Source organism: Cryptomeria japonica, chromosome 9 (genome assembly GCF_030272615.1).
Source record: "Cryptomeria japonica chromosome 9, Sugi_1.0, whole genome shotgun sequence".
In the NCBI taxonomy this organism is placed as follows: domain Eukaryota; kingdom Viridiplantae; phylum Streptophyta; class Pinopsida; order Cupressales; family Cupressaceae; genus Cryptomeria; species Cryptomeria japonica.
The window spans coordinates 578853333-578869646 of record NC_081413.1 but is presented as its reverse complement, the minus strand read 5'-3'; the positions used below and the strand labels follow the sequence as shown (position 1 = coordinate 578869646).

The 16314-nt window shown below is 32.8% G+C and overlaps 1 protein-coding gene across 8 annotated transcripts in view; it reads right to left on the bottom strand.

Annotated features, from left to right (window-relative positions):
- Nucleotides 1-16314, bottom strand: part of LOC131062901 (beta-glucosidase 22) — a 73980-nt gene that overhangs the window by 41447 nt on the left and 16219 nt on the right. For 2 of the 8 annotated variants that reach the window (XM_057996643.2, XM_057996646.1), the window contains exons 2-7: nucleotides 3636-3699; nucleotides 3440-3498; nucleotides 3273-3348; nucleotides 3112-3183; nucleotides 2910-2997; nucleotides 2486-2741 (exon numbers count right to left, since the gene is read on the bottom strand). In XM_057996643.2, the coding sequence (XP_057852626.1) occupies nucleotides 2486-2741; nucleotides 2910-2997; nucleotides 3112-3183; nucleotides 3273-3348; nucleotides 3440-3498; nucleotides 3636-3699 (615 nt within the window). The other 6 variants (XM_057996644.1, XM_057996645.2, XM_057996649.2 and 3 more) reach the window with 6 other exon arrangements.

Genomic DNA, 16314 nt, shown 5'->3' with positions numbered 1-16314 from the left:
TATATATCATTTAGGCAACCGGTCAATTGGTGTATTGACCGGTCATGCCTTTTAGGCATGACCGATCAATGCACCCATTGATCGGTGCCTTTACAATTATACCATTAACACAATGCTGATTATCGGTTCAAAAACCCCCGATAGCATATTGTAATATCATAATATAATGACTGATCAATTTAATGAATCGGTTCATATAAACACCGATGATTCAAAGTGCACGATGTATATAATCCAACCGGTGCATTTGTTAACCAATGTTAATGCCAAATGAAGCGGTGTATTCATTAAATCCGATAACAAATTTGCCCGATATAATTAAGCCCGATAACTTATAGCATTTAATATGCTATCGGGTTAATACCCCGATAGCATATTAAAGCCAATTAACAATTGACATTAATATGCTATCGGGTTGTTAGCCCGATAGCATAATGATAAGCAATGTTTGTACAATCCGATAATCATATGCAATATAAATCAGACATGAAGCATGTAGATAAATAACAGAACAAGGAAGGTTAGGAAGATCTTATCTTGCATAAGCTACCATGCATTAACAAATGCATTGTGAACAGCCACTAAGTACTAACTTCTCTGATCATCTAGAGGTAAGGTGGTTCCTCTTGACTGATTGGATGAAGCTATATGTGGACCAATTTCTCTCTGCAACAGAGGAATTGGACCAATTCCTCTTTCACCTGCTGTTCACTCCTTAACCAGCTGCTTCTTGTCTTCTTGTTGCTCTTTTCCTATTTTGCAAATGTCTTTTTCTTCGTTTTGTTTGTTTTATGCACTAGATTAGGGTTTGTTATATTTTAATGTTTATTTGGGGTCTTGGTGGGGCCAGCCGAACCTCTATTGTAAATTAAAAATGTGTTTATTTATTTATTTTGGACTTATAAAAATTCTGGGCCATAGGGGACAGCTGGTTGTCCTGGGGACCATCGGGGGATGCCTAGGCGTCCCTTGGATGTCTCGGGGACAGCTGGCCGTTGCCTGACGTAACCTACCATCCCCTACTGCCCAACAACCATCCCCGAAACGTTCCCTATGTTTTTACCAAAAAGGAGACGCTTAGGAAATGACAAATTCTCATCCTCGCGTCCCTGTTTCGTCCCCAGTACGGGTACGAGGAAAAAAGAGCAAGGGACATGTCCCCGTGGAACATAGATACAAAGAGAAGGAATATGACAAAAACGTCATCAGCTCATAATTAATCTTTGGAAAACATTAACATGAAAAATGATAAGCTTGTACCCTAATGTTAACTTAGATATTGGAAAAGCTTTTATGCTTATTACCTCATAAACCTTTCTTACATGAATTGTTATCAATCTAAAACTATTGAACACAGATCAATCTAAGATTACTATACAAAAATTTAAGACAATAGAAACAAATAATAAAAAATCCAGCACACTTGTAACACTAATAACAAAGAAAGAATATGGTATATAATATATATTATATCCTACCTTGGTTCCATCCTCATGCAATGTTAAACTTCTACATGTGCAAAACAAATAAGGCTAGTTGTGAGCCTTACGCCAGTTTTGGAAAAATAGTCATCCCTCAAATCTTGATTTCTAAAGCCAAAATTAGATTCTAATATGTGTATTAAAAGAAAAGTCTGATGGGACTTCCAATATATTTTTCTATAATAGTTAAATTTGTAAAACCTTGACATCTAAGACAAATGGGAGACAGATTATTTTCGCAGCACCTAGAGATCTCAGACCCTGATATCTATAGCAGATGGGAAAGAATACTTGTTCAGCTCCAGAAGGGCTCATTTCCCTAAAAGCTTTCTAGATACTAGAGAACAACCTTAGGGACTTACACATATAAACTCTACCAGCAACTTGGAGCCTCAAGTTTTGATTGAGCTTGCTTCAGAGTTTGGGTTTGCTATATGACTCGTTTGAAGGAGGGGAAGTAAATCCCTAGCTCCTACTAAAACATAACTATTGAGTCCCCAGACAATTTTTAAAGGGCTGTCTCTTCTCACATGATATAGATGTCTTTTTGCTTCTTGGCTACCCCTTTCACTTGGTTAAAAATCATCACCAACCTGTAATTGCACAATCTCACTAACATTGGTTAAACTTTTGTTATATGTTGTGCAAATTCAAAAATCAACACTAGCCTATAACTTCACACTTTCACTTAGATCGGTAAACTTTTCTGTTGTAATTTGTGCAACTCTAAGTACAGTGGATATCAATAAGGAACTCAATCTAAATGAAGGCATATAAAAGGGTAAGGGAGTTGCTTATGAAAACAGACAAATTAGAAAAAGCGAAATTCACAACCTACTGCAATGGATGACTGAAGAGGATTATCCGCATGCTATATAGCATAATAGATAATGTATGGAGTGGCGCAACTTGAGAAAAGTAATCTTTGATATGAATATAACGGTAAGTTTTTAAGTGATGTCCATTTCTAATTAAAACCTATTACAATTGATATGATTGCACACCTGAAATTTCTCACGGTAAACACTGACTGCTTCTGCATGTGAGAGCAAAACATGATGGGTGGCGATGTATGGCTCCACCTTAGAATTTCCAGCGGTACAATTACCCCATCCAAATGGAAAAGAACAGCGTTGAGGTGGCCAGGATCCCCAGTCATAGCCAAAAACTGTAAATGCAGGCTCGTTGAAAGTAGTCCAGTACTTAACTCTGTCCCCGAATTCTCTGAAGCAAACTTCTGCGTAGGCCTTAAAATCTTCTCTGCCTCGCAACACATTATTAAGAGTATCTTAGGTATAACTTTGCTAGGAGCATAAATTGTGGTACAGTTTCATTGCACATGCTACCTAAGAGTGCTCAAAGGTATTGAATGATTAAGATACAATCTGGCTAATTTTCCAGTGTAGTGTACATGGAAACAAATATTACATTATCTGGGAACTGAGCCATCCTCCATAAGCATCTTCCAAACTCTGAGGCAAATCGAAGTGATATAATGTAACGTGTGGTTCAATGCCTGCAAAAATGTATATCTATTATCTGCCCTCAAGCTAAAGTTTTAGGTCTGCTACTATTGAATTGCTCTAAGGATTTTTACACTAAACGTTTTCATTAATGGTAAGTTTCATACCATAATGACGAAGTTCGTTGATAAGAGAATTATAGTACTCCAAACCCTTCGGATTAATGGCACCTCTTCCATCTACATTATGGCACCCAGTTAGTTTATGAATTGCTAAACAATTACATTTTAAGTTTCTTCAATGAAAAGGGAAATTTTCTTTAAAATACCAGGTATTAATCGAGACCACGAGATTGAAAATCTGTATGCATCGAGCCCCATCTCATACATAAGGCGAACATCCTCCTGAAAAGATGTATTGGGTTTGTGAATTTAAAATGAAAAAGTCTGTATACACATACTAAGATATCCAGCACATTGAAGAAATTGGGTTTACTTTATAATGATGATATTGATCTGCAGCGACATCCCCTGTGCTTCCATCATCCATTTTCCCTGTATTTTCAAATTACCTCAATGCGCGCAATTACTTTATTGAGACAAGTGTGGCTGAAAAAACAGTCCTACATATAAAAAATTTGTATATTGTGTAAAATTAAAAATTCTTATCATCTCAAGAGAGTAGAGCTTACCTGCACGTGCATAGGCGTCCCAGATACTGAGTTTTCGGCCATCAAATGCTGCCGCACCTTCAACCTGCACAAGGCACTCCAGAGGCTAAGACTGAATACAGTGTATATTTGAAACAAATCCTTCAATGAAACAACTCGTGAAAAGCCCGTTACCCGTAAATTAAAAACTTGATCTTACTTTAGAATTTTTCCCATTCATTTGTTTGTTCAGAGTTAATTCAATAGGTGTTTACATAGGTAATTGATGTTTTTTCTTTAAAACTTTGAAAATACTCCATTGTTTTGATATATATTTTAGTTTAGAATAATGAAAGAGCAATTGATAGTAACACGTTTTAATTTGGCATTTTAAAAGGAGTAAAGAATTTGTATATATTATTATAAGGTTTTTGTATTATGTTTTTGATTTTTTGTGTACATTTTTGAAAATTTACCTAAGAGAACTTATTTCTTTATGAATAAATGACAATTTCTTTCTAATATATTTTTAAATAGTGTAAATCTTCTTATTAGCAAAAGTGGCAATGGAGACAAGAATTTATTAGGTGAGTTGTAGAGCAAATTTGTACATCGTGCAAAGATGAGTCCAAACTCAAAAGACTAGTCCCCAACAATGAAATGGTCTCAAAACTATGAACTTGTCCCATGATAAAGCTTTATCCATCACAATTTTTTAGGCATTTTACTAACAAAAAGGCATGTTTTTTTAATGTGCACCTATCTAACATAAGAATCTTCTCCAAGGGCAATCATTCTTCTATCACTAGAGCCAAGTATCACCCTTCATTATATTTAGTTTTCTAAATTAGCTATTAAGATTATCATATTTATCGATCCCAACTATAATTAGCTAATATAGGCTTTTTTATGTTTAATCAATTCGATTCGCTTTATTAGCTTAAGCTAATAATAAGGGAAGATTATTTTCCTTCTATAATGATATAAATAATGATGGGTTGCTAGTTGAAGATATCTTCTAGACTCCTAGATTTAGGTATGAATTTAATATTACCTTTATTTATGACCTTTCTTAAGGAATTAGACCTATAAGATTAAGATAAATCCTATACAAATCCTCACCGACAATCCTAAATTTTTTTTATAAAATTAATAGCAAAAGCCATCACACTTAAGGGGTTGTCAAAAAAGGACTAGTGAGAGGAGGAAAATTGGCAAGAAATGACCTTAAGCAATTCCTGCAAAGAATGATCATGCTAGAGATAAAGCAGGTATGCATCTCTACTTTTCTATTTAATTTTACATGTATCATGTACCCTCCCCCCCCCTCTCTCTCTCTCTCCTTAAGTCTTAAAAAGGCTTAAGGGGAGAGAGAGTTAAAAAACATAAAACATAATGGGAGAGAGAGAGAGAGAGAGAGAGAGAGAGAGAGAGAGAGAGAGAGAGAGAGAGAGAGAGAGAGAGAGAGAGAGAGAGAGAGAGAGAGAGAGAGAGAGAGAGAGAGAGACGTAAGGGTTTCATTGTCATTTTCTAACATGTGTCATAATTTAACTAGTTCCCTAAACCCTAATCTACAATTTCCTATAATGTCAATCTATATTGTCATAACTTTTAAGTGAGTTTCGTAAACCCTAAATTATCCCTAATATTGTACATCATTTTTTCTATCATGTAACTTTAGTTCTATTAGTTATACTTGTTCTATGAGTTATTCAATCTTAGTTCTAATTACTTCATTACTTCATGCCCTAGATTTTAATAAAAATATTTTAAGGTATTTAAAGATTTTTCTACGGTTTTATAATGTAATACGAGATTTTTTCTAAGGTTTTCGAAAAAAAAATTATAAGGTTTTAAATTATAAGATTTTTCTAAGGTTTTCTAATCTAATATAAGAATTTTTTTAAAGTTTTGTTATCTAATTTTTTTCAAAAAAAATTCTAACATTTTTTAAGAATACCTAAATTTTTTAAGGTTTTCTCTATGATTGAAATATGCAATTATTTATCTAAAAATACAAGAATACAAAAATAAACATATGTACTTGCGTAAATAAATTTAAAAATCTAGCAATAAACAAAAAAAAATATGCGAAAAACAAACAACATACAAGCAATTTTAAACAAGAAAAATAAGAATATGGTACACCTAGTATAGTAGAGCTGAAGTGGTGGGTGATGTAGTGTGCTCACAAGATTCGTTAGCTGAAAATCGCTAAGGGGGTTCTCTCTAACACCTTGTAGAGCCTAGAGAAACCAATAAAAATGATAGAATAACTATCAACTCAGCGTTACATACTATTTGTAAAAAAAATGGTTAAAAAATGGTTTGCTTGAAGGGAGTGTTCGAGCGAACCCTATAAAATATTAATAAAAAACCCCTTCAATCAAAGGTATGTGATGTCACGTCTTTGATTGAACACTCAATGATAGTTCAATCATACACCCTTGGCAAAAGTTTTTTTCACCATCCACATTTTCCCTTCATGGATGAAATTTCAGCCCGCTATTGTGGGATCACCTGTTTAGGAGAATTATTATGAACCTTAAAAAATTGCTCATAATTCTTAACAAAGGCTTGAAGGATATGTGGAAGGCCCTTGAGAATATATTACTCATCTTTGATCTTCTTGACTTTGTGAAAAGTAGGGGGAGGTTGAAGAGCTTGAAATTAGAAGCTTTAACACCTACTTTCAACTAATATAACCTATCTTTGATTTGAGCACTCCTAATCAAGTGGTTATCAGTAATTTTCATAGGAGCTCAACCATCCTAGCTTGAAAATTAAGAGAGAAAGGATCAACTTTGAGCACAAAAATGATTTGATGAAGGTCCAAATTGGTAACCTCGTATGTGCACCAAAGAAAAATGGCTAGCTAGTGGCCATAGATGTGAAGAAAATAAGAAGTACATCTTATCACCTTATTTCATCAAGCAATCCATCCTATCATTTGAGAAGTCTCAATCTCTACATTCCTTACCCTTCAAATGTGGGCCAATGTGGGTTGATATGTTAGCTAGAACATATTAAGAAAAAAATCAATTTTGATAGGCTTGGTAGTATCAATTTTCTACTAAATATTGATTTCAATGGGATAATGGTCCAAAAAAATGACATCTATCAAGGGCTCAACCATAAGAGAGAAACAATTGAAAAAGGAAAAGAAATATTAACCAAATATCATAGCATGATCAAGGTATTTAAAGACTTTGTTAAGCCCAACTCAAACATTATTTGGCATATACTAATGAGAATGATTATGGTGGTGGCCCATATTTGGATTGAAAATAACCAATTTATTACATATGTAGTAGCATGCCTCTTTTTTACCATTTGTGTAATGCATGGGCAAATGCCCATCTTTGACATATGCCATCTCCACCATATTAAAGTCTTGCACATGTCTAAAGTTGTAATAGGCAATGAATCAATAACCGACCAACATAATAAATATTTCTCTACAATACCATTGAAAGCATAAATATTGATAATTCTAAAGGAAAGGTTTTCAACATTTGTGAGGATCCAAATCACCTTGTTGGTAGGGCCAAAACCTTGATTTACCACATGTTAAAGTCGCCTAGGATAGAGAAAGGTGATAACTCCTTCATGACTAACATTGTGATTGTTGAAGAAAGAAACAATTGGCCAAATGACATGACCATTGAAATAGAAACATAAAAGCCAAAACTATTGACCTCCTATAAGGAAATAACATATAAATTAAAAACTTATGGTGAATATCTCTAACTATATATTTCTTGGGGATGGGTCATCCCACAATACTTGATCCCAAACTTGGGACATCATATTTTTGCAAGTGGATGAGATTTTTCTTTCTTTTTTCAAATATCTTCATTTGAATAATTTGGTATAACCACGTTTGAGAAAAGGTGACCTTCACTCGAAGGTCATATTTAATTTTATTTTTTAAAAGGTATATGATGTGAAAACTTTTAGGAATTTTTCCTATTGTTTAAATTTCCCAAAGAGGTTTTTGGAACAAAGGTACCTTTGTTTGAAGCCACCTTCACTTGCAAAGGTAAAGTCTTCACTCAAATATACCTTCACTAAAAATTCCTTCAAACAAAGGTGCTTGGCTAGCCACTTTCACTCTCCACCTCATTTTTTCCTCAAAATTTTTTGTTTCAAATCCGTTACCCATAAATTTTTAAACTTTAGAAAAGTCGCTTCCCTCCGCTAATTTTTCCCTTTTGCTCTTGTCACAGCCTTTCTGAGTTTCTTAACTTCTATCATGGGGTTCTTAACTTTTATAACTACCCGATCTCTCGACTTACTTAAGGGAGTCTGCACGAGGTCGACACCACTAAGAGTCAGACTTGTGGTTGTCTTTGAAAGAGTTTGATGGTTGCAAACTTGCCCGATTCTCCAATTCTCTAACATTTTTAATATTGTGTAAAGGTTGGGTTTCTTCGTAGCTTCAAGGATTTTTTTGGTTTCAAGGTGAGGGCATCCTTGATGATGTAACCTCAGTCTTATTTAGTGATGGTAAAGATAGGTCATGCTTCGACACCACTAGAATTAAATGAGCTTGTTAGGTTGATAAGAATAATGACTTCTTGTCATTCCTCTTTTTGCCTCGGCAATTGGCACGTTATGCACTGCTTCCAGGGAACAAATCAAGTGAAGATTTACAAAGTACTGTCATTAATGGCAATTAAGCAATTAAGGACACAAAAAAGGTGATGACATGCGTTACTACATTTGATGCTACCATTTTTACAGAAAACATTAAATACAACTAAAAAATGAGGAAATTGTCATGATTTGCTCATATCAGAATGGTTTTGCCTCATGACGGTGAGCTATCGTTTCACAACCCAGATTTGAATTGGCCAGAGAAGGAGCAGGAAGATATAGTCCGACAGTTACGGTCTTTTGCATGGAAAGCACTAACTAATTTAAGCGAATATAGGAAGGTCGACACCATATTAGATAAGATTGCAGAACAAGTTGAAAATCACGAACAATGCTTAAAGGGCGAGCTCGCAACAGGGAGGAACCCAAATAATTGACTTCGATGAAATGGTGCTCCAAGATAAGAAAGGTCATGTGGTACAACCAGATGTTGAGACATTGCAGGGACATATTCTTTTGGACCCGTCTGACTTTTTTCGAGCTACTATTCTTGATAAGGACGAATTTGAAGATATCATGTTGATGCTGATTGAAGAAGAAGAGAAGGCAGATGAGATTGGTAAATGGATTGCAGAGCAGAACCAACACCTGATGCTGGAGCTTGAGTCCAGTGACTTTACAACCTTACCTGTTTTGAGATGGTTTATATTTTGATGTTGGTCTATGGAAGTTCTCTTTTGAAACAATCACTTTCAAGACCATTACTTTAGTAACTTTTTCTTAAAAATGGAAAAGACTTATGGTAATAGTTATAAATAAGTGGATTAGTAGATCAAAAAGGATCTTTTGGGCAAACTTTGTTTTACTCTTAAGAACAAAAACTTCTTTAGGTATATTTCTGTTTACTATTTTGAATATTTAAAATTTTCTAGTGGCTTTAGATATTCGTAATCTTTGAATTATGATGTGTGGATGATTTATGTTCTTTTGAATGGTTATCAGTGAATATTTTATTTTTGAGGTGGTGAATGGTTTTAGTTTTCTGTTGCAACAAAAATATTATCTGTGAATGGTATTTTGTAGCAATCTAGTTGATTCAAATCTTGAAAAATCTAAAAAAGTGTTTGTATTTTATGCATGCCTTTTCAAAGCATTCTGGTTAAAATCTCTTTCCTTATTTGCTTTTTGGTTAAAAGCATTTCAGTTAATTTCTATTCATTGAATATCATTCGAAGGTAGCTGCCACCTTGTAAAATAAGCAGAGAATCAATCAGTAAATAGTTTGTTCAGACTGGTTCAACTGTGGTTACATTTGTCACCTTTGTAGGTGTGAGAATATAGAGTTAGGTGATAAATCTGTTAACCAACAAAACCTCATGTTGGACCTTCAAATAGAATGAACTTGACAAGATAATTTATAGTTTATATCCCTCAAAATGAGCTCTCCAACAAGTATAATTTTTAATATATTTTGATTTTATTATATATTTATTTTCTCTGTTTTACTGAACATATGTTTTTCATCAAAAATCAAGTTATTTATTCTACACATGTGAAAAAATAGTTAAAATGGTAAAAATATTCTAAAAATATTTGTGTGTCAAGTATTGATGTCCTTGTTTCATTTTTTTTTTGAATTTTGATACCTACAAAACAAGTTATACATTACAACATACACTATGTCCAATTTACAATTCATCCGATTTTGGATTAATTAAAAAAATATGCAACAAAAATTAGGAAAAAATATCCATGCACTAGATATTGGTGTTATAAATCTATATTTTAAAAATTAAAATTTATTAGGTTTCTATAAAAAAAATTATGCATTAAGGGATAAATGTCCCTTTTTTAAAATGTCGTTTATAAAATAATATATATATATATATATATATAATGGTTTACCTACCATAAGTGATAGAAAGTGAAGATTTAGTTAAAAATGTTGATTTCAATCCACTTTGGCTTGAAAGTGGGGCATAGTGTTGTGGGACCACCTGGAGTTTAAAATATTCTAGAAGAAAAATTGTTGACAAGAATCAAGATGTGTGTCATTACTATTTGAATCCTTGAGTGACAAATATTCATTTGTGAAAATTCATCTCAAGAAAAACTCCCTAATTGAATGTTGGGCATTGAAACCTCCTTTTATCCATAGTATACTCTCCCTCATCCAATAACCCAAGAAGACTAGGAGATCAAAATAGACTCCTACGACAAGTGGGAAAAACTCATAGGTCTCTCTTGTTATGGGGATAAAATAGGCACTAGTTATGTTGTTCTAGAGAATTGTAGTTTGGTGGAAGGATCTCCATTAAGGAAGTGATCTCTTTCCCCTTATTAGAAGCTTTCGTAGATACAAATAGTTTTGTTGTGACTTTTCATAGTATGACCCATTTTTATTTTGAGAAACTATGGACCTCCTCTTTCGCTTAAGTTGAGGAAGGCCTCAATTATCAACAATTCCCACAATCAACCAAGTTCTAAACAATGGTTGATCCTTGTGCCAAAAATTTATCATGTGTGGGTAGGGCATCCAAAATTACTTCTTTGTCCTTTTAAAAGTTCATAAAAAATTGCTAGGACAAGGGTGAAATTTTCTTATAAAATTTACCCATATAACTAGTCCAAAATCCAATTCGTTAGGTATTTTCACCAAGTTTCAATTCACTTATAAATCTTTGAAAAGGGGAGAAGTAATAAGGATTATTGTATAAACCTTTTTTGGAAACCTAATATCCATTCAAAATTCATGAAATAAATGTGAAGCATCGTTTTCACTTTACTTTTTTGCAACTGACCCTTTACAAGCTAAAATTAAATGTTTGCAAAAGTTTGATACCCAACCTAAAAATATTGTTGTATCTTTACTCATAACTCAAGTTCACTTGAAAAATATCACAATTTGTGCACTTATGACATCATCATCATTTTTGCAAAGATTCCTAGGCTACTAAACAATACCTTTTAAGCATCAGATTATCATTCAAGTTAGTTAAATTTTCATGTAGACTAGATGATGATGATATAATCCTACCTTAATGATATCATTTTGATGCCACCATCCTACCTTGATGGTATCATGTTGATGTCATATTGTATAGATGACCCTAATCCTTGCTCATGTCATACTTACATCATCTTGTCCTTTAAGTGACATCGTCATCAAAACTTTTCATTTGAACTAGACATCAAAATGCTAAGAGGTCAACATGGCCGATTCACTTAGACTTTCACACATGATCCTGTTGGAACCAAACTTCTCGAAAATATTAAAGTGGCAAAAAAACTAAACCCTATTTGACCAAAAATTTTCAAGATTTATTAAGGCATTTAGGCACATGAAAATCCTGCATATATTTAAACATTAGTCGTTTCACTAAAAAGTGATGCCCATTTGAACTAAATTTAAAAAAAATAAATTAAAATTTGAAGATCCAATTGCAATTCAAAAATTTCCATAATGATCTTGCTGCTTGAAGCATTAATTGCTCATCAAACCTTGTTTAATGCATTGGTTGTTGTAGATTAGTTTTCATAGTTTTTCTAATTCAAAAAGTTCATTTCATGAGTTCATTTACATTAAAATTATTTCAAAAACACATTTTTGAAAGGAAATAATTTGTGTAGTTACAAATAACCTTCACTATCATTGAGATCTTGAAAGTTCAAAGTGCTCTTAGAGTTCGAAGAATCCTTCTTGTATCTACACCAATTGAAGATTATATAAGAGATAAGTACCTAATATTTTGATTTGAATTAAAGAAAATTATTATAAATTCTAAAATTTTGATTTAGAAAAGATAAAAATAAAATAAAATATGTGAACTAGATAAATTAGTTTGGAAAACAAAAATTAGGGTTCTATGATAAAATGGAAAAATATAAGAGACCCTTATCAAAATTGACAATGGAAAATCAAGAAACCTTAGCTAAAACCAATAGTTGAAATTCAAAATATACAAATCACTTGAAATTTCAGAACCATAAAATAACTATGGTAAGCACACATGAATTTAATTGAGAATTAAAATCACAAATGGTTGACATATTTCAAGCTTGAAATAGTCACTATATTAATACATGACTTTAATATGTCTTGTAAGACATAAATTATAATAAGAATGAAAAGTATAAAGTATGTCTTTAAGGGTGCTACTCCTACTTCCTGGACCACCATGAGATGGGGACACATTTTATACATAGACCTAGGGAACATAAACCTAGTAGATTTATAACAAAGTATAGGTAATCAATTTTTCCACAAGAAGAACCAAAAAGATAGTATTTAATGAGCTAGACAAAGAACAACCTTCCCCACATCTCTATAGTTCTCTAGAATAGTGATGGAATGTATTAAACATTATGACAAGCAAAGGAGGAAAACTATTGTACGAGGAAGGATGTTTGCATATTTGAATATTGAATCTGTAAAAAGCTATTCAACATTCCTTCTTATAGAAGGATGAGAAACATTATTAAAGGTCAAGTTGAAAATGATTTCAATGAATATATTGATGCATGAAAAATTTCATGAATGCTAAATAGACAAAGCATCCTAAGAAGTAAGTGGTCAAGTTTCTGAACACATTGTATAGAAGTGATTTCTAATAGGAAGTTGGAGATACCATTACACTATTGAGAGGAGTCATGGGATTACCAACTACTAGCTCATTTGAACCATGGATGTATTTATATATTAAGGCTATTATAGAAGCAACTAACATGGCCCATTGGGTAGAGGTCATCAAAGACAACTTGCATGGGCAACTTTAGAAACTTTCGAAGTTAAAATAAAAAGTTTATACACGACTTCTTATTTTCTATAAGCGTTGGCTTTAGATTTTATATTCATAGGACTAGAAAGAAGAGAAACCATGAGATTAAGGCTAGGGCAAGTATTGGTCTAATACCACTATCTATAGTTGGAGTACAAAGTCTTTGAAGCATTAAAAAAGAGTGAATGATGTTGATATAGTCACATAAGGATGGTCCTTCAATAAACCTGATTATCCAACCATGTAGGCTTAATGATCCACAACCATATTAGTCATAATAGAATATAATAGTTTCACACAAAGAATAAAACATCTAATATATCTCAATCATAAGACAAAATTTATCCTAAGAAAACCGTAAAAGGGTAAAAAATATTCTTGAAGATATTCATCATTATTAAATGAAGCTCTTAAAACTTATTACATCTACCATTAGGAAACTTACATGCTAGTCCACAACCTAAGATTACAACATGCTCATACACCAAGTATAAAATGCAACATAACCTACATATAATATGTTTGTGTTCTGCATATTGAGTTGTTCATCGTACCATTTATACTGCTTATCTCATCAAATATCCCTTTCTCTAAATTACTATTATTCCCTTTCTATTGTCCTTCTCGTACTCCTCCTTGCTTATAACATTCTTTTCGATTTCTTTGAAAAATCCCAATTCATGCTTATATACAATCTATAACTCTTCAAATAATATATGTTGGTCAAAGGTTGATGTAACGTGTAGTCATCCAAAGATAGCTCAATCCAAAATCACCTATGGTAATATAGGAATGAAATATCACCATGTGCTTCATATCATAGGTTATACTAGACCAAATTCACCCTCACATGATTCCTCTTTTTGGCGCATGTTTACCTTTACTAGCACACACTCTCAAGCTTTTATATAGTCTTCCTTCCTACCAACCAGTAATAGAGTCTTCTCTCTCACAACTCCAAATAACTTGTAACAACTCAAATCTCCTAAAAAATGGATAAGATGCCTCTTGATGAGCTCCAAGACTAAACAATAAACTATGGTAGAATGTGGTACTCTCCAATGACACTCTCTACAACACAATACTTGATGATAATAAGAAATTGAAATATTTTAGATGATATTGGATACTCCTACATCATATGCATTGTCCATGTGGTTATTTAGAACTATGGAAGAAGACAAGGCCTAAATACTATCATATAAAGTCATTGTTAAGGTGGAGAAACCTGGAAGTTGTTTTATCTAGTTCCCTAAATTTTCTTACTTTAGAATTGAGGGGTTTCCACATGCCTCATATAGGATACCAAAGTACCCAATATAAAAAAAAAATCAAGTTTTGGAACTAACTAGACTATCCTAATTACACAAATTATTGGAGTCAAAGCATATAACATGAGTTCATTTTCACATGTTAATTATAAGAAATGCATGTGATAACACAAGTAATGCTAAAGCATATGATACAAATTTGCAATTACATAACATGCATCTATATGAACCCAAGCTAAATTATGATCCATTAAGGTGAATGGATGGATTAGTGTCTTCTACTCTCAAGCATGTAACTCACATAGAAACTTTCTAGATAGATTGTGTTGATGACCATGAGTTTAGTAAAAGAAGGTATTGCAAATTAAATGTAGAAAAAATAAATTTATATTAGGTACACATCAAGTTCCTAATCAAGTTGAAGATGATGATTTTATTTTGCACGCTAGTTATGAGTTGAATAGGGTTTTCTATGATCCAATTCTAGGCTCTAATTGGTTAGTGGGAGAGGAATATTTGGTTGAATTGCTAACCCATCACATTTTGGATAATAATGCTATTTGGTTGGCTACTTACATTAGGACACTAAGAGCATGGGGTGACACATTGACCTTTAATAAATATTCTAGTAAGAAAAGAAAAGATAACTTGGAGGAGATGAAATTCATGTATTTTTGTTCAAGAAAAGAAGAGTGCAAGAAAATATAGTTGGCATAACTAGGAGAAGGGTCAAAAGAAATTGATGCTACATCAATAGTTGAAGGGGTTCACTTTGTATTTGAAGTGACTACTGCAATTTCACTTGAAGTAATTATTGCTACTACTCTACAACTAGAGGTAACTATACCAGCTACTATCTAAGCTTTTGAAGTGCCACCAATAATTCAAATCTTTGACAATGCAACATGAGAAGAAACTAGCTCAAGTTATTATGACTACCTCCCCAATAAAGAAGACCAAGTTAATATCGCATACCCAAATCTATTCAATATAAAAAATATTGCAAAATATCGAATCACATATATTATTGTAATCAAAGCATAGAATAAGAATTCATTTTCCTATGTTAATTGGATGGTATTCATGTGTCAACATAATTATTTTCAAAGCATCTGAAATAGAGTTTTAGCTACATAGCTTGCATCCATATGAGCTTGGGAAAAATTATGATGTTTTTGATAAAATGGTGAGATGGGTGTCTTCTACTCTCAAGTATGTGCCTCACATAGAAGATTTTAAGCTAGATTGTGTTGATGATCACGAGGTTACGAAATGAGATATTGTAGATTAATTATGGATCAAATGAAGACAATAGGTACACATAGAGTTATTAATCAAGTTGAAGATGATGAAAGTTTTCAGCAACTTATAGATATGAGTTAAACATGATTTTGTTGATTTTATTCTAGAGTCTAATTGGTTAGAGAAAGAAGTTTCTTTATCAAAAGTACTAAAAAAATATTTTTTGTTAATAGTTCTAATTGGTTAGCTACTTACATTAGAGCATTGAGAGCACAATGTGTCACTTTGACCTTTAGTAAAGATGCTAGTAAGAAAATAAAAGATATAATTGAGAAGATGGTATTGATAAAAAATTTTGGTCTAGAAAATAAGAGTCTAGGAAACTACAATGGTGCAATTAGGAGAAGGGTAGTGTATAAATGATGCTACAAGAATAGGTGTTCAAGGGTTCTCTTGGTATTTGAAGGGACCATTGTATCTATACTTTAAGTAATTATCGTTGCTACTTCTTTCCAACTAGAGGGTACTACAACAACTATTGCTCAAGGTTCCCAAATGCCACTAATAATAAAAATATCCCAAATAGTTCAATAGGAGAATCAACCTATTTGGGTTACTCCTACTATATCTCACATAAAAAAAATTAAGTTTATGTCACCTCCCTCTTTATCTAATATTGAGAGGATAAAAAAGGATTAGATGCAACAACATAAACCTAGGAAGAGGTAAGTGGTAGAAGAGAAGATGTCCCAAGTGCTGAAGAAGATGTAATAAAAGAAATTCATCCCGAACAATCTAATGGTGAAAAGGAACCAATGGTAACCTCACCTA